The sequence below is a fragment of the Symphodus melops genome (assembly GCF_947650265.1).
Source record: "Symphodus melops genome assembly, chromosome: 14".
Classification (NCBI taxonomy): domain Eukaryota; kingdom Metazoa; phylum Chordata; class Actinopteri; order Labriformes; family Labridae; genus Symphodus; species Symphodus melops.
In genome coordinates, this window is record NC_136704.1 from 14,769,169 (window position 1) to 14,790,242 (window position 21,074).

At 40.6% G+C, this 21,074-nt stretch overlaps 1 protein-coding gene across 4 annotated transcripts in view; it reads right to left on the minus strand.

Moving 5' to 3' along the window:
• Positions 1-21,074, minus strand: part of sema5a (sema domain, seven thrombospondin repeats (type 1 and type 1-like), transmembrane domain (TM) and short cytoplasmic domain, (semaphorin) 5A) — a 119,328-nt gene that overhangs the window by 71,652 nt on the left and 26,602 nt on the right. For all 4 annotated transcript variants that reach the window (XR_013780552.1, XR_013780553.1, XM_079361343.1 and 1 more), the window contains exons 2-4: positions 13,084-13,297; positions 3,599-3,698; positions 1,136-1,181 (exon numbers count right to left, since the gene is read on the minus strand). Coding sequence is in view for 2 of the 4 variants with exons in the window: in XM_079361343.1 (XP_079217469.1) it covers positions 1,136-1,181; positions 3,599-3,698; positions 13,084-13,231 (294 nt within the window). In the remaining 2 variants the exon portion in view is untranslated. The remainder of the gene's footprint in view (positions 1-1,135; positions 1,182-3,598; positions 3,699-13,083; positions 13,298-21,074) is intronic.

The window sequence follows — 21,074 nt, forward strand, 5'->3', positions numbered from 1 at the left end:
ATTCTTTTTAGGGAAAGAGGTCTTAAAGAAGAGGGGTTGAGTGGGTTTCTGGAATCCCCTCGGGGGGGATGATTGGGTGCTCGGGTGGAGAAGAGCATCTTTGAAAAAGCATCTGCGTCCCTGTAAGTCGCCACAAAAGACCAGCTCTGCCTGAGTCTTTCTAAAAGGGGGTTTCTTTGCTTTCTTCCCACTGTCAGCACACTTTCCTATTACTCCCTTATTCCCAGTTTTACTACATATTTCATCAAACTATTTTTGCCATTTACCTTTTCCATGCGGATTTTTATCAACACCATTCTCCCCAAATCTCCCTTTTGTTCCATACTTTTTCCGTGTCCCTGACATCATCCACTCTCCTGGTTTTCAGGGTGTTAATGGCAAACAAAGAGTTGTCCAACCATCAAAGAAGCCTTGCTGCTTCCCACCTAGAAATAAGCCCTTTCGTTTTGTCAATGTTTGTACGGCAACTCAGCAGGTCACAAAATGCTTAGCACCACAGGGGCTTCTGTGGGTTAATAGAAGTGTGAGAAAAAGAAAGACAATGAGAGAATGCAGGAGGAAATTAAGATGACAACGTGTGGGAGAACGGGGATGAAAGACGGACTGAAAAAAGGATAATTGCCACCTTGAGCATACATCTACTTATGCATGGTTCGAACAAATTTAACAACATGTCATCATGTCAGGAGGCAAAATCTAACCCTGCAGTTAGCATTCTTTAATTTGTGTTTAGTATTTCAGATGATTTGATTCTTTCTGTTTTGACCTTGCTACCACGGAAAGTAGTGGAAAGTTTTACAAACACAGTAAACTATATTAAAGCAGCTGCATGAGGGGTTCATATCTTTGCCATTGTGGGAATGTACAGCTGCAGAGTTTGACATTTATAGTTGAAATTGGATTCAAGCTCAAGGGGATTTACACCGACAACTAACGCACTGTCGACCAAAGCCATAGTTGGTTTGGAAGTATTTGTGACAACCATTTTACAACAGGTTTTAAGTTGTGGAAAGAAACTAACAGCTATAGCACATTGATTCTCTGTGCCAGTGTGAGCACATATTCATCTGTAAAAGTGAGTGAGTCAGACCAGGGCTGAGTCAGAAAGACAGAGCGGGAGAGAATTAGCACTCACCTGGATCAGTGTCAGGTCCTCCAGATTTAGCCTGAAGAGATGATTTCTGCAAAAAAAAAAAAAGGAAAGAATAAGGAGTGTGTGTGAGTTGATGGGGGGCATTTTCTAATAAATCACCCTGAAATACAGGTTTGAGGATCTACATCATCTTTGCTCAGAGGCCAAAGCTGTGTGCAGTTTGTACCTGTGTTCCCTCTCTAGTTCTTTCAGCTTAACTTCACTACCCATCATGCAAAGCAGTACACCGAGATTTCCAACTCCAAAGAGGGAGCATAAAGTCCTAAACTGCTAGTAAGGAAAGTGTATGTTTTTGAGGATGTACTGCACTGATTTAGAAATGTACTTCTGGACACAACCAAAGTCCGTTTATTTACATGATATCAATTGATGAGGCAGAATCAACGATATCATTTTCATCTTCCTTTGAAAAAGCCCTGCGAACAATACCTCAATATACCTCTAACTTTAAACATTTCAGTCAAAAATATTTGCAGTCTCCCGAAAATAGACGCTAATTTACTATCCGAAAACAATAATGTATCTAAAACTTTTAATTTGTTAAACCAACATGGAGATGAAAGGAACCTTGTCACTGAAAGCACAAGATGTTGATGGAGTTAATTTGAGATATTCACTTTATACAGCGAAAAGGGAAAAAAAGACAAATGTTTTACAAGGTTCAGCCTTTGAACCTTTGAGTAAAGAAACAGTCACAGTTAGGAAAAATCAAAGCTTTGTAGCAATATCTTACTCTTACACATTTATATAGAGAAGAGCCTGTAGTGGCTAGTGTGCGAGTCCAATATATTGAGCCATAGTTCCTCAAGCAGATGGCCCAGGTTTGAATTGAACATGGGAATCTTTTCTCAGCCATTCCCCGCACTCCCTCGCTCCTACTTCCGACTCCATCTACTGCCCTATCTCTAAATCAAGGCTTAACAAAGCCCTAAGATAAACCTTTTTCACTAAGCAACATTAGCTTAAAACAACTAACCTTTCAAGGACAACATTTTGAATATTGACTTATGACTGATGATTTATGATTTAACCATTACACACAATTAGTAGAATTAACAACACAACAATAAGGCGTTGTTTCGACCTGAAACTTCCATTTTAATCAAACTCTGTAGTTTTGTTTCATAAGCTGATCCTTATCAAAGCACAATGTCTGCCCGTGCCAGTGAAGAGAAAATTATCTTCAACATTTAAAAGTCAAGTGCGAAGACTCTTACTGCGCAGCTTAAAAACTATTATGCAGTCAGAGATTGTGCATTAGGTCTAACAATAACCCATAATGTGTTTTTTTTCTTTCACAACAGCAATCATTTTAAAGAGCATGTATTGTTTTTTTCATAAAGTAGACGAGTAATTTTCGGAGTGAAAATCTTCAAGCATCTTAACACACACACACACACACACGCACACACGCTTTTGCAGAGATCTATCAGTCTCCTGAAGAGTGGCAATCAGCCAGGTCTCGGTGCGGCCTCGGCCCTCTGTTTTACTGTATTGATATTTGCATCGATCCCTCTTTCCTTCCATTATCACTCATACTTCCAACGCAGCCTGCAGCCATCCATTCAGCCACATCGCCTTTCACAGTTAGACATTTGACAGCCTGACAGAGAACTAAATCTCTTATTTGATTTTTGGAGCCCTACAAATATCATGTGTTGATGGGATTTGCAGCGTTAGAGTTTGAAATAAAAGACCGTCAGATTTTTCTTTCTGTTAATGACTGTAATATTTTATATGAAACGTGGTCATTTTTCCATCAGTTACAGTGTAAATTTATTCACCTCTTCACCCTTCTACATATACACTCTCTCCCTGATTAGTCTTTTCCATCTTAGCTCCCGTGGTGCATTAGATAATTCCCTGGGCTCACTTTGTTTCTGTTTGTTTTGCTACTCTCCTTCCTGCTGGCTCCTCTGTTATCTCCTGTTCAACGTTTTAGTGAGTGTTTCAGTCTATTGACAAGTAAGCCATTAAGTGAAGTGCAGTGTACACGTCATCTGCTATCCGCCAGACACTCACACTGCTGGAATATATATACATCCAACTCTTGTGCAAACACATTTAAGAACATGTTTTATCACATGTAGTGGTTAGAAAGAGCAAAAACCGCCTTGGATCATTTATCACATAACACGTGTACATTTGTGTTTCTTTGCAGGGAGAAATTGCAAACACACACACACACACACACACACACACACACACACACAAACTCGGCTGTGCTTGACAAAGACAATGGACTTGGAAACAATTAAAGCCATTTTTCTCTGGCGTTCAAAGACATCTTTAGACAAACAGATCATTACTCATGCGCTGCTCCAAAAAACACAGAAAAATGAGAAATGAAGGACGAGACACAGGCAACAAAAGAAAGAGACAGAAGGCAGGGAGACAAAGTGAGGCAGAGAGCGAGAGAAAGAGAGAGAAACAAACTTAGATTACCTGGCACCCACGATCAGTTCGTTCTGTCCGGGGTCAAAGGTCAGCTGGGAGTAATCCACCGTGCCCTCTGCCTTGAACCTGAAGATCCACGGCTCCATCTCTGAAAAAGACACCACAAGACATAACCACAGTGAGCCAATCAGAGAGAAGAGTTTATGGCTGTAGATGACAGCTGTGCTGACGAATGTGCTGCATTCAAAGGGCTGCTGTAACTTCTCAACGACACTTGGGGGGGAGGGGGGCCTTCATAAGATTCTTTTATCACACCTTCCGTTCATAACTTTGACGTCAATATAAATGGCACTATTTTGCATAACAGTTAGTCACAATCGCTCTAAGGTTTTGAACATTCTTAAAGCCAAATATACATATATTAACTTAACAAGGTTAGTCTGTAAAATGAGATTTTCAGACTATCATTGAGATATTGGTCTCTTGTTTCGGGGAGGTACTGTTATATGTGTGCAGGTGTTTTGACACTTGGGTTGATAGAAAACAAACAATGAGCTGTGTGGTTTGTCCTCATATCTGATTTATACTGTACACCGATGATATGATGAACTTTCTTTACAGTAAAGGAAACTTCTGTTTAACATCCAAAAAAAGTTCATGTTAACCTCGGACACAAACCTTTCCTCACACTGCACTATGACACATCTAACATGGTAATAATCATTGGCCCATAATCCCTCACCAAATCCATATATATGAATACAGAAAGTGTACTTGTAATTTTACCTCATATTGTTTTCTTGATTTGTTTGTCACAATCATGTGTTCAAAATGGATCTTCAGTCAATTGATTTAATCCTTTAAGGAAATTATCAGCCATTGTTGACTATCGGACTACTGAAAAAGTTGAAATTAATAAAAATCACACTTCTCAAAATTGTAAAGTGGTTTCAACCCTAAAAGGAATCAAATAGGCTAAATGCCCTCTTACTGAAAGAAATGAAGAGGAGGTTGAATATTTAAAGCAGAATGTTTGGAGCTGTCCTTGGCTGATGAGGTCAGTCATGTAAAAATAAATGTGCACTACACACTGTATCAAAGCACTTTTACTTTAGTGCTTCTCAGCCTTTTTAAAACACAAGACAGATCTATGACATTCAGTTTTAAGTATGTGTTCAGTGAAATTTAGCTTCTTGTATCTCAATGTAGAGTCCCTCTAAGAACCATTGACTTCTGTTGATTGACCACTTCTGTGTAAATGTATACTCCAACTCGACCATGAGGAGCGATGATATTTGACTTTTTATGGAACTTGACCTTGTTCAGCGGTGAATACAGAGAGTAAAGCGAATGATATCCCAGACAGACACTGACATCTTATCCTTAACATGCCTGTTCTTATGGCGCCTAACCCATTAACCTCTGACCAATCGAACCCCAGGCCCCTGGGTGGTTGCTGAGCGATGAGGACGGTGTGTCTACTGTCTGGTTACCCGATAGGTTTAGTCAAGGGTGGTCAATCTATCATCATTGTGACGTGTATTCTCTTCAGTCATAACAACTTTTACTGTACAGAAAGGCCAGATTACATATTATATGAGACGTTTTCTTTCGTAATAGTTGAAAATTAGTACATCAGAGTAAATTGTAAAGGCTACAATTCAATGCTACAAAAGGTTTGCAGAATTGATTCAGAAACCTTTATCACAAAGAATTTATAGACATTTCCATTCAATCTTTTTTGAAGCAGCTTCTTTAATTTATCCAGGGAGCTTTCCATCAGGACCGGAACAGAGGGAAAGGACAGCTCGAATATCCTCCTTAAAAACATATTATCTACTTCTTTAGGCACACCTGCCACACTGTTTGAAAAAAAAAAAAAAATGAAAGCAAGCTCTCCCTTCACTGCATCAAAAGCGAGCACTTTCTGAGTTTCTGTGACAAACGTGGGATTTTTGATGGTTTCCAAACAAGGACAAACAAGAGCATGAAAAAAAAGGAGCTTCCAAAGAACATCTGCCACTGCCAAATCACGCAATGGGACCGAACTCTATCGCTCTCCTAACAAAACAATATCATCTGCAACAAGACAGAGCCACCGTTTGGAAAGATGTTATATGCAAAGATGTTTTCTCTAGTTTGCTTTCAAGTCTCCGGTGACGACTACAAGAGCCCTGGAAGACGAAAAAAGCATCACGCGTCTGGTTTCACAGCACTTATACATTTTCATTAGCCGCGGTAAAATAAATATAGTGGAGACCACGGCCAACTTCACCCCAAAGAATTCATTTTGCTTAATGGCTGCTGCTCTGCCTATACTGGAGGGAGACACAAAGTTTCGGATGTGTCAATCCTCTGGCTCCACTGGGCTTGTTTTTCACGCCATCAAGAGGATCCTCTGCATACCAATGTAGCTGTGACACCCCCTGGGGGGGAAGACAGCGCTTGACGAACCCCGGCTTTCTCCCCATAAATCTCCCTGACTCACCGAGGGAGGCTCGCTAACGGGGTGATGGAGAGTGTGCGAGCGCGTGTGCCTGGATGTGCGTGTGTGTGTGTGTGTGTGTGTGTGTGTGTGTGTGTGAGGCAAAAAGAAAGGATATCTGCTCCAAGTGTGCAAAAGGGGGCAAAAGGTTTTAATTGAACACAACAGCACTCAAAGGATTTATGGCCATTTGTGACGAGGCCAAGGCCCATTCATAAACATTCATAACCAGCGTGGATTGGCCCTCCCAAGGCTGTGGAGCTCAATAAAAGGAGATCCACAAAGTCAAACTCATGGGGAGGTTTAAGAGATCATAGTCAAGGAAGCAAAACTGTGGCGTACTGGAGATGGAGATATAAAAAACATTGCAGGATACCGGGGTTAACTTCACTTCAGAGACTAATCACACTGATCTGAACTCTGATCTGGGTTGTGATATTTATTTGTTTACGGACAGGTTGTAATAGCTAATTTTAATGGCACCCGGGGAAATTTTTTAACAACCCCCATAAAATAAAGCTTATCGTTAGTCCAGCAGAAAATGAAAGAGCTAATAAACACATCCTTTTCCCCATCCTGCCTTCTTGATTTCAGGGCTGCTCCGCATGTAACATGGGTTCATAATGGTGTCTCTTTAAATGCATGTGATAATGTAATCACATCATCACCGCTCTTACACAGCAGCTGCATGAATCAGGAGGTTGGCGGCCGATGAAAGGAAGGCATAATCACACAGACAGAAACACGCGTGGAGACTCACCACACACACAGATTGGGGTGAAAATTCAGAAAGCAGCCAGGGCACCGTGCCAGCATGGAAAACACACGCTTACACGCCCCTCCCCCTTAAAACCGGTCCCATCTCATCCTCTTAACCCCTGCTTCCCTTCTTCTCGAAATAGAACAGCCTCCCGTTTTGTTATTCCTCACTCTGACACGGAGTGGTTGACACAAAGACAAAATGACAGGATGTATAAATATTTACACCCTGCATGAGAGGCCACGCCAATCTTCAAACGCTCTACCGGCTCTGCCAGACCAGCAACAACGGCAACATGTGGAAGCCATTCGGAAACATGAATGGTTTTTCTGTGCAAATAGAGTGTGGCAGCAGGCGCTCACATAAATGAAGAGCCAATTCACTTTAAATGGGGCCCTGTGGTACCGGGCAGCAGAAGAATGGCAACTATTTGGTCAAGTTGATGTGAGGAAACCATTTGGCTGAGCGGTGGAAAAAAACAAACACCTGCTCGGTTTGAAAAAGCAAAAGGCAAGGTTAATTCAGACATTTCATACGTGGTTTTTAGCTCGGAGGTTTTCTTCCTATTATGTTATTTTGAGCAAGAAAAACAAGATTCTTTCAATAAAAATCATGCAACTCAAATGTTGGGTTCGGTTGCGTCCGCAGGGCAGCAAGTGAATCGTGCAAAACAAACCACTGTGAATTCTCAAAGAAGAGCGCAATAAATGATTTAAATCTTAAATGTATTTAGGAGCCAAGCTGCTTGATTCCTGGGATACAGAAGAAGAGGCAACTCTTTAACAAGATGACCAAATATCTTCAGAGCACTTGACTATGAAGAGATGTGTGGGGAAATGATATGTGTGACTTTTATACCAGCGGGTAAAATGATCGGCATACAACTCCTAAAATGTGCACGGCCTTCTTCATGCCATCTGCAGTCAGCAATCCTTTAAAACTAAACATGACAAGAACATAGCAGGCGCTTGGGCATGAATAGCGTGGAGTTAATGTTTTGGAATTGAAGCTCTGAAGACCTCAGAGGGGGCTTAAATCAACAAGAATCACCCCCAACAGACCAATTAAAAGATCTTTGATTTGCTGCGATTGAGCCAGTTGCATTTATGAATGCTATTTGGCTATTTGTTTGTTTCTCTGCTTTTACTCCCCTCTCTCTCTCCCTAACGATGTGTAAGCCGTTCAGGGATGATAAAAGCTGTGCTCAGTCTGTGGCTGTAAAACCAGTCTGCCGGTTCCACTCCTCAGAGACGTGGCCCTCAGCTTGGCCTGTGAAGGCATTGTTTACACCACAGTTTATAACCTTTAAAAGCCTTCAAGCCTACACCCAGGAACACTTGTTAAATACAACACTTTATTAATGCAGTTCATCTCAAGGGACTTTGAACTACAATAACATTACAAAAGCTCGGGTGGAACATTCCTTGGCCAAAACCCATCCTTGGCAAAAACCAGGAAGAAGTCTCTCAACGCCTCTCTTAATTGAGGATCATTTTAAAAATGACACACATTTCATTCAGATCTGTTTTAATGAAAGTTTAGCACAGAAAGTACAGTATAGTGTACCTTTGAGTAAATATTTTGAAGATAGTTCCTGAACCGTACAATGTACTTTCCTTCTCCATCCCTCCATTTCTCAAGTGGAAAGCGGTCTTTAGACTATAGTGTCCTCGCACCACAGTAGCAACTCTGTCAGCCAAGTGTTGTGCCAAGTCAGAAAACCACCATCCCCAGTGGGGTCAGACCCATGTGAGGCACACCCATCCACAGACAGGCCACAATCACACAGAGGACAAAAAAACACTGTCACTGAAACGCAGAGATAGACCTTGACCTTGGATTTTCACGACAGGTCATAATTATTCTTCTATTGTTTATTTTCTTCTCTACCCCGAAAGGTGAAGCTGCAGCTTAAACTGTAAGTATGAGTGTATCTAGCAACTGAAGAAAAGGCATTTGTACTACTCACCTTCCCCCGTCTCACCAATTGAGAAATCTAAGCAATGTTTTTTTAACCTCACTTTTTTTTTTTTTTTTTACACATTTGATCCATAAATAACATTCATGTACATGAGGAGTTTCCAACTGCTTCAAAACTGACTCAAAATAATACATTTAAATACAAGCCACAAAAGCCAGAAGATTAAATCCGTTTTTAATGGTAGTTTTTAATCTCTGCCACAACTTCTACCACACTGTGTCTGTAAGGCCAGAAGTGCCTTTATTTAAATTTCCAAAGATAAAGGTCGAGTGTGACAGGAACATTCTGACATTTAAAAGGAGTTGGGATGAAACTCCTTGCAAGAGAAAACTAAAGTACTTAAGCATGCACATGGTGCGGCTGTGAATGAGTGGTAGTAGAGTTGGTCATCTTTCAACCAGAAGCTTGGTGATTCGATTCCCAGCTCCTGCAGCCACATGTCCCACGTGTCCTTGGGTGAGACACTTAACCCCGAATTGCTCCCACTGCTTCATGGGCAACGCATGAGTGTGTATGAGTTACAAAGAATCTGTCTAAATTCATCAAACTAAAAAAACAGTTTTAGGTATTCTGATCCAACTCTTTATTAGACATAAACAAGTGTAAACAGTTTCTTTGATCAATTGTACATTTAGGCTTCTATGGAGCAGGCTGATTAGACTCTGACTGTACATCTGTGTATGTCCAATAGGATCACGTCCGTCTGGGTAGAGTGGGAGTGCTGCGCTGATGGGATCCACAGAGGTATGTTGAATGTGTTTGTAGTCCTCCCAGCTCTGCTGCAGCCAGAAGCCAAGGCAGCCTCGCTCTGCACATTCTCAACAACCAGGGATTACAGTACATTACATAGAGTACAATGACTCACAAAAGAGAATGATAATTGGTTTAAAGAGAGGGTTCTCTTCCCCTTCACACTATTTGTGTGCGTACATAAGTTGCTTTAGGAATATGTGTGGAATATTTTGTCATGACTCAGCCTTTCTTGCGTTTGCTACAAAAATGTCTGTTTACTGCACTACTAGGAACAATGGGTCGTGTTTTTTTTGTTTTTTTTTACTGAACAAAGACTATAATCAAAAGATGAAAGGATAGCTATTAAAATCGGAGCAAATTACAACTGTGAAGGCAAAGATTAATGGACGTCTTCTTGAGATCATGGGAATTAGCAGCTCCTCTGTAAAGAAGAGTCCCAGAAAAGTTCTAAATAACATGGGAGGTGTACGTAAACAAAATGAAATGGTGAAAAAGTGTATCTTCAAGGAAACTCTAGACATGAAAGTCTGCAGAGCTTTAGAGCTTTAATAATAGGCTTACAAAAATGATGGCTCATAAGTTTGTGAGTGTAAAACACTTCTCATTTGTTCATTTTTAGGGGCGAGCAGAGTTGACAGACCAATAAATTTACATGCATATTGTAAATGTTTTGAGCTTTTATCACGCTTTTCTACTCTTCTGACTACTCAAAGCGCTTTCATTAACCCATTTCACACATTAGTGGCAGAGGATGCTTTGTAAAGTGACCATCAGAAGTAACTAGCTCCATTCATACACAGTCATATGTAGCCAATGAAGCAGCGGGAGAAATTTAGGGTTTAGTGTCTTGCCCAAGGACACATGGGACATGTTGCTGCAGGAGCTGGGGATCAAACCCCCAACCTTCCAGTTAAGACGACCAACTCTACCAATTAAACCACAGCTACTCTAACTAAATCTATGCACTATTTGATGAACAATAGCTCATCCTTTTAAACGTTCCAATGGAGATGTTGACCAATAAAACCCACAAAGAGAGAACAAAGTCTGGCCTTCTATAAAGGCAAACAGTGAGGGCACGTCAGGATTTAATTTAGGATTAAACTTTTAAATCAACCTGGGGCTGACCATATACAGTAACTGAAGACATACACTGCCCATGAGCAACCGTGGGAAGTTTGAACTTCCTCTGAAGCATGGGAATGTCAAGTAGTTGCCTTTTTGATTATCATGGGATAATGAGGCACAATTGTTTACTTCTGCACTCAACAATGTAAATGAACTTCAAAATCAATTAAAACAAAAGCAAAACAATGAAGCATTTTACATTTTCTAGCAACATCATCAATCTCCATGCTTTATAGAAACAACATGGAGGCCTGAGAAAAAGGTCAGTGGAAGTTATTTTATGGAAAGGTAACTTTAATGAACATTAGTAGAAGCGGGAGAAAATAACTGTTCAATCAGTAAGATTAGCAGCTTCGTACTGAAAACACCCTCCAGTTTCAGGTTGGCAGGATTTAAAGGATGATCCAGGGCTGTTTGACTAGAAACAATCTTTAAAAGGACTTAGGCAAACCAAATTAATTCATCAGTGCCAAAAATTCTGCCTTTAAAAATGTATGGCCAGCTATCGTTTTAGCTGTTACGACACAACATCCATTACTGCGTGTAATATATTGTCAATAAATATGCAGAATCAATTATGTAAGAGCCTCTGCCATCAAAATAGATACCAGACAATAGACAGCCAAGTCTCCACTTCCTCTCTTTTTCTTTCCTCCCCTTCTGAACAGTCGGCTTTGTGTTGGTGAACCATGTCTGATTGCTAACTATAATGCCGACCCTTTTTATTAACGTTTCTATATTTCAAAAAAAGCATTAAGCCACAGGAGCTTAATGGGCCATTCTGGTGCATTAGAGAACACAAACGCAATGACCACAGCTGACCCACCGGCTGCTGGTTGATCTCCCTCGTGCAGAGAGCACAAGGCAGGAACATATCACGTTAGCCGGGCAGTTAGTCATCATCATTGCACTCAATTGGCCAAGAAGGGAAAGACAGCCACCTCAGCTAACAATGGCATGCCAAAAACTGTGGAAAAAAGACAAAGGTGGAGAGAGAGGAAGGGTTGTAGAAGAAGAATCCTTGTGTCTGTGCACAGCAACAGTATTCAGTCCTCGCCAGCAGGTGAATCTTTTGGACACATGCAGCGACCTTGGTCTTCTGGTCAATTTTGCCCTCGACAGAATCCTTTGTGATTATCTGACTGTGACTCCACTGGACTGAAAACAGCTCAATGACATTTTGCTGCTTCACAGAGGGCAGACAGAAGCGCATTGATCACTATTGATACTTTCTTTCGGCTAAGTTTTACAAGCGTTTCATTACAGTTTAGCTGCTCAATAGTAATGTAAGATAAGGACGATGAAATCTGATGATTAAAATACTTAATCTAAAAGTGCAGACCCACAGCGACAGAACAAAGAAAGTTGTGCCTGCTTTGACTCTCAAAGGAAATAGCAAAAAGAAGATGGTAAAGGAAGGAATAAAGGAGGGGACACTGCACACATAGAGCTTACAGGTACTACTTACCTTTCAAATCTCTCGCTGCCTTTTTAAAACAATGGTGTCTGTCCACAGTAGAACAACACTGGAACCCAATGACTAACTAACTTCTGAAGACAATGTAGCCTTTAGAATAAACTACCAACTTTTCAGGGCTTCCAGTTTAGCCAGCAGTTTGTGATAAAAGACTTCCAGCCAAGAGTTCCTTTCCATTGTTTACAGCCCAACTATCTTGAGAAAGTAATAATGGAGTTGGAGTTGAGACACGACATCCTAAGGCAGACTTTTAGCTTCACTTTTCTTGGGTAAAATCAAACCATGTGGAAATAATAGCATTTGATTTGACTCAGCTGTAGTTTTCAAGCAAGCTTACTTAGATAATGATGCTAAATATTCTATAATCTCTTTTCTCTAAGTTTTTCAGCTGACTGATAAAAAAAACGTTTAAATACTTTAGATATTAAGCTAGTTAGTTAAGCATGTTTATAATTTCACTTTGCATCAGAGCACATAACACAGTTTCCTCCTTTCATTATTGTTTTCTTCTCCTTTTTCTCTTAGCGATAAATTTGTTTACAGCTGATTGCACTTGTCCAAGACTGTTTTTGTCTCCTAGCAACAGCAAACCATCTTGCTTGAACAGATCAGACCTTCTCCATATGAGGTCTAGAATTCTAGTGTTGTTTGAAGGTGAGTAACGCGGTATCAGTGAAGGTTAGAGTTAAAGATGACGGAGGAAGACGTGAGAATAAGAATATAAATAACTACACATGGTTTATAGCAAAGTTCACATAATAACAAAGGATAAAATAAAACTTAATGATTTGTATCAGTGATCTAAACCTAGTGTGTGTGTGTGTGTGTGTGTGTGTGTGTGTGTGTGTGTGTGTGTGTGCGTGCGTGCATGTGTGTGTGTGTGCGTGCATGTGTGTGTGTGTGTGTGTTTGCTAATGTGTGTGTTGTGTGGATTTGCTTGGACAGCTACCTGAGTGTGGGACGAGTGGGTGCTCCATCTTGTGACAGGGTGATTCGGGCAGCAGCACCGGTCCTCTCCTACTTGCCACGCCTCCAGGCCGAAGAACCAGCATGCACTGCAGCAGCAGCAGTGCATGCTGGGTAACAGGGCGTCCCATAGGGGGGCCTGGGCTTGGCTCACTTCTCCTCAGGCCTCAGGGGCCAAGGGCATTGGAGAAACTAACCTGAAAGGACAGAGAAGGATGGATTTATTTCACATGAGTTTATAACCAAAGGTCCTAAAAACATGATTCAGTAAAACAGCTCTCTGCATCACAGAGGAGTCACTCAGCAGCTAAAATAAATCTGTACGAGCAAGAAACAAGAGAGAAGTGAAGAAGACATAGTGTGGCACATTGCGGGGAAAACAATGTTTGGAGAGTTTTTTTGTGCAACACCATCTACCGTGATCCTCAATGACAGCTAACGTCCTCCCCCACTTTCACCTCTGACACCCAGAGCATGAATCACACATGGCTCTGCATTACCTCACACTTTCAGATCTGTGTGTAGCTGCGCGTGCACCCTTTGTTACACAAACTTTTCATGCATGCCATTGTTTCCTCTGCATAGGAGCAATAGTTCAGTGTGTTCTGGGTATGTGCCATTCATTGTTAAAAGTCTATTTTGTATATGCGCATCTGTGAGTGATATATGCACAGAGCTGCTCGACACAGCACTCCTCATGGGTCAATTAAATCCTATAGCTGCCGTAAATCTGATATGTTTTTATACAGAGCTGAACCCTCCAATTGCTGGATTTGATTACTATAAAACGCTCACGGCAGCATCCCAGAGACATCATATGCTATGAGCAAAACAAAGCAGCTTCTACATCTCAATTGCTTATGATTTCTGTTCTTCGTGGGGGTGAATTGATGAGCATTCGAGACCCTCTACATCATTACTTTTTAATCATTAATGTAATGCTATTACTAAGATGGATTCATGCTGTGAGCAACACAAGAATACGCCTCTCCGACTGTATAGCTGCTTTTGAGCAGAATGTGGTGGAGCGAGCGGAGAGACTGAATGTCTGAAAGCACAAGTAAGAGTAAGCATTTGCTTTGCTAATGTGTCAAGAGATAAAATGTATGCTGAAGGCAAACATGCAGAGCATGCTTATTATTGTATTGTATGCGAAACAGGCTTTTCATCTGCTGTCCAGTTAGAGGGGGAAAAAAATTGAGCTTTATAGAACAGGAAGAGAACGATCATGCCTCTGTGACAGAGCTGATTTAGTGTAAACATAGGGTTGCAAATAAGCAAGAACTATTAATATCATGCTTGTTGTGGGAAGTGAGCAAAATATGTAAAAATCTGCACGCTTCACAGAAAAAAAAGAGTGTGCAAAGAAGGAAAGAATTCTTAAATGTTTTCTCTCAGAACAAACCTTTTCTCTTAAGTATGAATTCCTCTAATGCTAGAAAGCTCGAGTAGCTCCAGGGTAAAACATAAGGCACCTCTCTAGTCCTGCTCTCAAATGAAATCCCTAATGCTGTGAGTGTGCCGCTTGTTATTCCATTTTCTACCTCAATGGCGAGTTTACCCTGTCTTTAGTCTGCCTCAATACGCTCCATGACCTCGGAGCCTATATGGAATTCTGTCAAAGTCCAGTGTATAAAATGCACAGGTGGCGGTAAAATGTGTATTTTTTTCACCTTCACCCACAAAATAATGTAAAACACCTGTCAACCACAGCAGGAAGGGAAGTGACAGCCAGAGCCAGTTGCCTCTCATTTCTGTTTCCCTTTCGTCTCGATGGTTCTCACGTCAGCCTCTGTAGTTTTGCAGTTTCACTTTAGTCAAGCTGTCATTTTATGTGTCGCTTTTCTTTGTCTGCCAGTTTCCTTTACACTCTTTAATGTTTTCTCCTCACTAAAAAGCCATTTTACCTGTTGCCGCAGACAGAGAGCGAGCGAGTCATATTCCCCAGGTAGTTTCGTGATATGACTTTCTTCCTTTCTTTTCTCAGTCAGCCCTATATACCTTCATGTCTGTGATTACTTCGGAGGATATATTTCATTATCTGGTGGGCTCAGAGGTTAAATGTGAGGCAGAAAAATTTGATTATGAAAGTTTTTACATTCATGACCATGTGTGTATTATCAGACAGGGCACAAATGACTCTGCTCGCCATTACACAAAAAGGTACACAAACACTTATACGCAGGTGGCCGGATAACAGGGGCAGGAGCGAAGCCAGGAAGATGTGAACTATTTGCCACCCCCGCTCCATCTGTAAAAGCCCTGCACATGACCTCCTGACAGTACATCCGCCTGCACACACACACACACACACACACACACACACACGTACACACAGGCAAGTGAAAATACTACAAGTGTGTTCATGTAGCAAACCTTTTTCTATATCAAATATGCAGTTTTATTGATGCTTCCAGCTCAACTATGCAACCATCCTTTATAATAAGAAGTTGAAAAAATGGCATCAGGAGTGTGTGTGGGGTTAGCACTGTTTGGGTGCTCACTTCACAAAATCATTACTTTACAGCACTGCTAGCATTCAAAATCTCAAAATATATCCACAAAATAGAATAATGCACTATTTACATTTGTATAAAACAACAACTCAAATATGGATGATCTCTAATCCACATTTGTGTGACAATGCACTGAAACTCTACTTCTTGCTTTTGCACTTTCTACATCTGGATTTGATCAGCTGTTTATCTATATTTGTATTGACATCAAACCATTTATTGCATCGTGAAACAATTAGGACCTTAAAAAATCACTAAGTGTAAATATATATGAGCCAGCTGTCTTTAAACATGCATGTGTAACTTTTTAAGAGGCTCAGATGACCTGATTTATGTCCACACATGGTTTTTAAAACAGAGCAAAGACAGACTGCTACGACTTGATTTAAAACCAAAACACTTTTTAACAGTTGTTGCGTTCCCCTTTAGAGATCTCTGGTGGATCCAATTTTCTCTATAACTCACCACAAGCCACCGACTGGTCCTGTGGGAGAGAACTGCGCAAGCTTTCTGAGCTGTACAGCGAGCTCTCAACTCTAAATCATCTCCAGGGCATTAGTACAAGCCTCCTCCTCCTCATCCTCCTCCTGCTGCTCCTGCTTCCACTCCTACCTCCTTCTTTGTCTCTCTCAAACCTCGACAAATACAGACACACAAAAAGAGCAGTGCATTCACAGTCCAAACACACACACTGGAATCCACCCTGGGACACGGTGATGGATTACGCACAGGTGCATTCATGGCACTTAACGGAGAAAGACCAGAGCCACACACAAATCTTAACATGGGGTAACTGACTTTGACATCTGAGATGCATGTTAAAGCCAATAATACAAAATAATGTGTCCTTTTCCCTAAAAAATGTTTCACAACGTATTCAAAGTAACTCTGTTGAATATTGCATTAATATGTATTATGTACTGTTTAAAGAAGAAAGTGTTTAAGAAAACAGTACGCGAGGAAGTGTGTGTCTCCTAACTTTTAGGATAACCTGAATGAGTCGGCATTCTCGAAGACTCATTTTAATGACGATTTCATGTCATCCTGCGATGCCTTGTGTTAGACTTCACGGTCTAAATTAATTAAGCTGCTTCTCAAAGGATTTGTCAGTCTCTCAGGACGTTTCTATCGACATGCTTATGGTGCTAATCCTCACATGAAAAATATTTTGAGACACCCGTCATTATCATTGAAGAAATGTTCTCCAGGAATCAATAAAATAAAGAAATGAACACCAATATGAACCACTGGAGTATGTGATTATTACGCCGAAGGACATCAGCGAGGGAAAGCTTTTTTTTTTTACATATTACTCTGTAAATATATTGTGCAGCTATGTTGGTCTAACATATTAAGACAGCATGCTGTTGTTTTAAACTTTAAGCTGAGGAAAAATGATGATCAACAACGTCCCCTTGCAGGAAAATGTATCAGGTTGAATCATGCTTTTTGGCATGGACATTTGTAAGTTCTGTACTTGTGGACAGTTACATAATGCCAGTAATACACACACAGACTCCTCTGCATCTTTGCATTTTGGCAGCTGAGGTGTCAGCCAACTAATCAATTGTAGTCTTCCTGCAGTACAGACTGTAGAGAGAGGATCATTTGAACACTACTATCGATTTTGTCTGACTTCAGGATGGTTGAATTACACCATACATAATGAATAGACTCCTGAATAAATGTGGCTTTGTATTGGTCACACTTGCAAAAACACACACACAGGGTTACACATAAACACGTTTGTCAAATGTGAGCAAAGCAGTGATGATCCATCTGTCCAAACAGAGTTGTGGGAGTGTGGGTTTGGGGTCAAAGCGCTGCTCTGAGAGATGCTTCTCTCTCTGTTCAGACATTACACACAAACTCGTAAAAAAACAACTCAGACTTTGCTTTCGACGACAACACAAAGACAACATAGAGCTGTTTTATGTAGCTGTCTGTCAGAGGGATCACTTAAATGCGTATTTGTGTGTTTGAGTGTTTATCGCTCAAGTCTATCAGACGTGTTATTGCCAGTTTTTGTTTGTTGTTTGTCTGCCCAGTGCCAACAGGCGATTTTGGTCTCTTATGTTGAGACAAAAGCACAAACAGAGGAATGACGCAGAACTTTGCTCTTTACTTTGCTGTCTGAAAATGACAGCGGACTATCTTGGTTTTCTCAATGTCAGACTGATCGATTGTTTTATGACTGAGCTGAATTATTAATTGTTAATACGTCGAAGAAAAAAAAAAGGAAGGACTTACAGAATGGCTGAATGAACTATTGACTCGCAGACTGACTTTCAGACTGACAAATGATCCGACAAAATAACGAAGCGGACGACTGGCTGACAGAAGAACAGATGATCCGCTGCAGTCAGCGAATGACTGCTGAGTTAAAAAACAACATGATGGACAGTTCTAGTGGCCAACTGACTGACTTTTCTTCTCTCTGGTTGTCACAAGGTTTTTTTTTTTTTTTCATGACCATTTGACAGATTTCTCAAACTTCTATCGTCATCTATCCCCTTCTTCTCTGTTTCTACCTCTCAGTGACCTTTTCCCATCCTGTTTCGGTCCACCTCAGTCTGCTGGGCATCTCACAGGAGCTCTGCAGAGGATGACAGACAGAGCCAGGGAGTGATGATATCCCTGTCAAAGGCTCATCGCATCACAGAAGGGTCCTTTCCACCTGACGACCCTCGGATCAGAGAGCAGATTAATTTGTTGTGTAGAAATGTTTGTGTCTCCCCAAGAGTGGGATTGAAAAGTGCTCTTGGATCTGATGACTTGTTTGTTTCAAAACCTTATCTGTGATGCAGAGAGTGACTTCTGAAGCGCAAATCAAATGTGCACATGTGCAGTTTGTCTTTTGTCGCAGCCTTAAATTCTTTCTCCCTGTTGTCACACACACACACACACACACACACACACACGCACACGCACACACACCCAGTCTTGAACGTATTTCACACTCTGGTACACTAGTGCATGCACTGTACCAATATCTCCCTAGATTTCATCTTGAAGAAATTTTTCCTTGGTGTGTGTGTGTGTGGGTGTGTGTGTTAAAAGAATGAAACTTATACTTGCTTGCTTATGTACAAATGTAATGTTATTATTATTTTTTTGAAGTACGTAGAATCATTGGGGTTTTTTTAAGATTTATTTTTGGCATTTTTTGCCTTTAGAGAGGAAGGACAGTGGAATGGAGCGGATATCAGGGAACGACATCAGGAAAGGAGCCACAGGCCGGACGTGAACCCGGACCGCCCGCGTGAGGACTGTAGCCTCGATGCATGGGAGCCCGCACACTGCCACTGCGCCACAAATCATTTTTAAGTCAATGTTGACTCAACATTGAACAAACTTAAGGAATGCATGTTTTTATTTTAGCAGAGACACAACAAGCTTTAATGCTCCCAAGCACTCTGTTAAAAAACTATTTGTCATCTGCACTATAAAACTAGTTTGTAATATTGTAACAATGAGGCCGGTGAGATGTTTTCTGATAGTTTAGAGAAATAAAACGTAACACCAGATGAAATATAAGCGAACTAGGCACATAGCGTTAATTCTAAGAAGAGGCTACTTACCCTAAATTGCCAGCTTCCATTTCTTCTTAACAAAAGACAAACTTAAAGGGATACTTCACCCATTTCCATGAAGCTGTGTATCATTAGAAACATGGTAGTTGTGTTGAATGGTTGAATCCAACCCTCATTTTGCCCTGAGACGAGAAAAATGTGTTTTTCTTTGCTTGAAAGTTTTCTTCAAGTGATGCAAAAAGCGTCATATTGCATCACATGAAGAAAACTTCCAGGCAAAAAAACCCATTTTTGTCGTATCATGGCAAAATGAGGGTTGGATTCACGACCATTCAACACTACTACCATGTTTCTAATGATACACAGCTTCATGTAAATGGGTGAAGTATCCCTTTAACAATACGGGTCCTAAAAAAAGTTGGAATATTTATCATTCACCACATTTACTACAGTATACTCCTCACAATAAAATCACATCCTTAACATACCCCAATTGTAGTTAGCTCTCCATTAGACACAGTATTTTCTTGGCTGGCATCACCACTAATAAAAGACTTATAGCCTGTAGATGGAGGGCTGTCCATTCACCATTCAACACAGAACTGGCTACTGGATTTTGTTGATGTTGCCAGCTTGGAATGCTGGGCGGCAAAAATGCACCATGCTAAAACAGAGAATGTCACTTGTTGGACAGACAACATCCAAACTGGAAAATTTTTGTTGTGAATTATTGGCTGTTATGCTTGGTTTATCCGTAGGGTCCTTAAAAATGGGTGGGAGGGAGTATTGGGTGGGTGGAGAGGGAGGAAGGGGCGGGCTGGGGATGTGGGATATATGTTATGTTATGGATATATATTTATTTTTGCTTAGTGGCATACTTTTGCTGCTCTAAGAGACAATTGAAAGAGAGAAAATTCACTCTTTGTTTACCCCCGTTACCTGCTGTCTTTAGCTTTCTTTGATATGTACTGCAAGGGATAGCGTATAAGATCCATGTATATTTGTGGGCCGCTGACAAAATCACATGTATTTTTTTCTTATTGCAAATGACAATGTTTAAACAATTAAAAATGATCACAAAAAAGTTGGATTATTTAAGTCTTAAGAATTTTTTTCGAAGAAGTGAAAGTTTCTCCTAAGATGTATTTTATTTCTCTTCTAAATTTAACTTGTTCTCATTGTGTAAACACTGAAGGACACATTTTCTCAACGCTGAATATTGTAACAATAAACTCAACTTGTACATTCATTAAAATGTGTAAGCTATTCAGGGCCATGATGTTTGTTTTTAACACAGGAGGACTCAAAACAACCACTACCATGGTAAACATCCACAATGGGTCGAGTGTGGATTTGGGACTGATATGTCTAAAACAGTTTAACCCTCACCTGCTTAATGAAAAATAAATACAGTGATTTTCCTGTTGTTTCAAGTGAAGACGTTTTGAATTCCAGTTCAACTCTCGAGCCCTGTGGATGTTAGTTTGTTATAAGAAAGGACTCTAAAGTCTTTGAGAAATCACTATTTGGATATGAGTGGCAAATATATATTTCTGCAGTGCAACGCTATGTATCTGCTCGTACACAATCTGCCTGAAATATGGTATGTTTCCAATGCAGTAAGGGTATGAACACTAAATCAAACAAATACTGGATCAGTTCCCCCCCTCCCTCTGTCGCAATGGCAATTCTAGACGTTCCAATCCGTTGTTAGGTTTACAGCTCTGCATAGGATTACAAAAACCTAACTGTGATTTACTGTGTAGGTTCTGCATACAGCATATGGAGGAAAGGAACTCAGTTGATGAAACACAGGCGCTGGGGAAAAGAAACAGCACAAAACCTCTCCAGTGTTATATTGAAGCTAACACCACAGCTTGGTTACTTGGTTCCAAGTTTGTTTCACAAAACTTCTTCAAAAACTT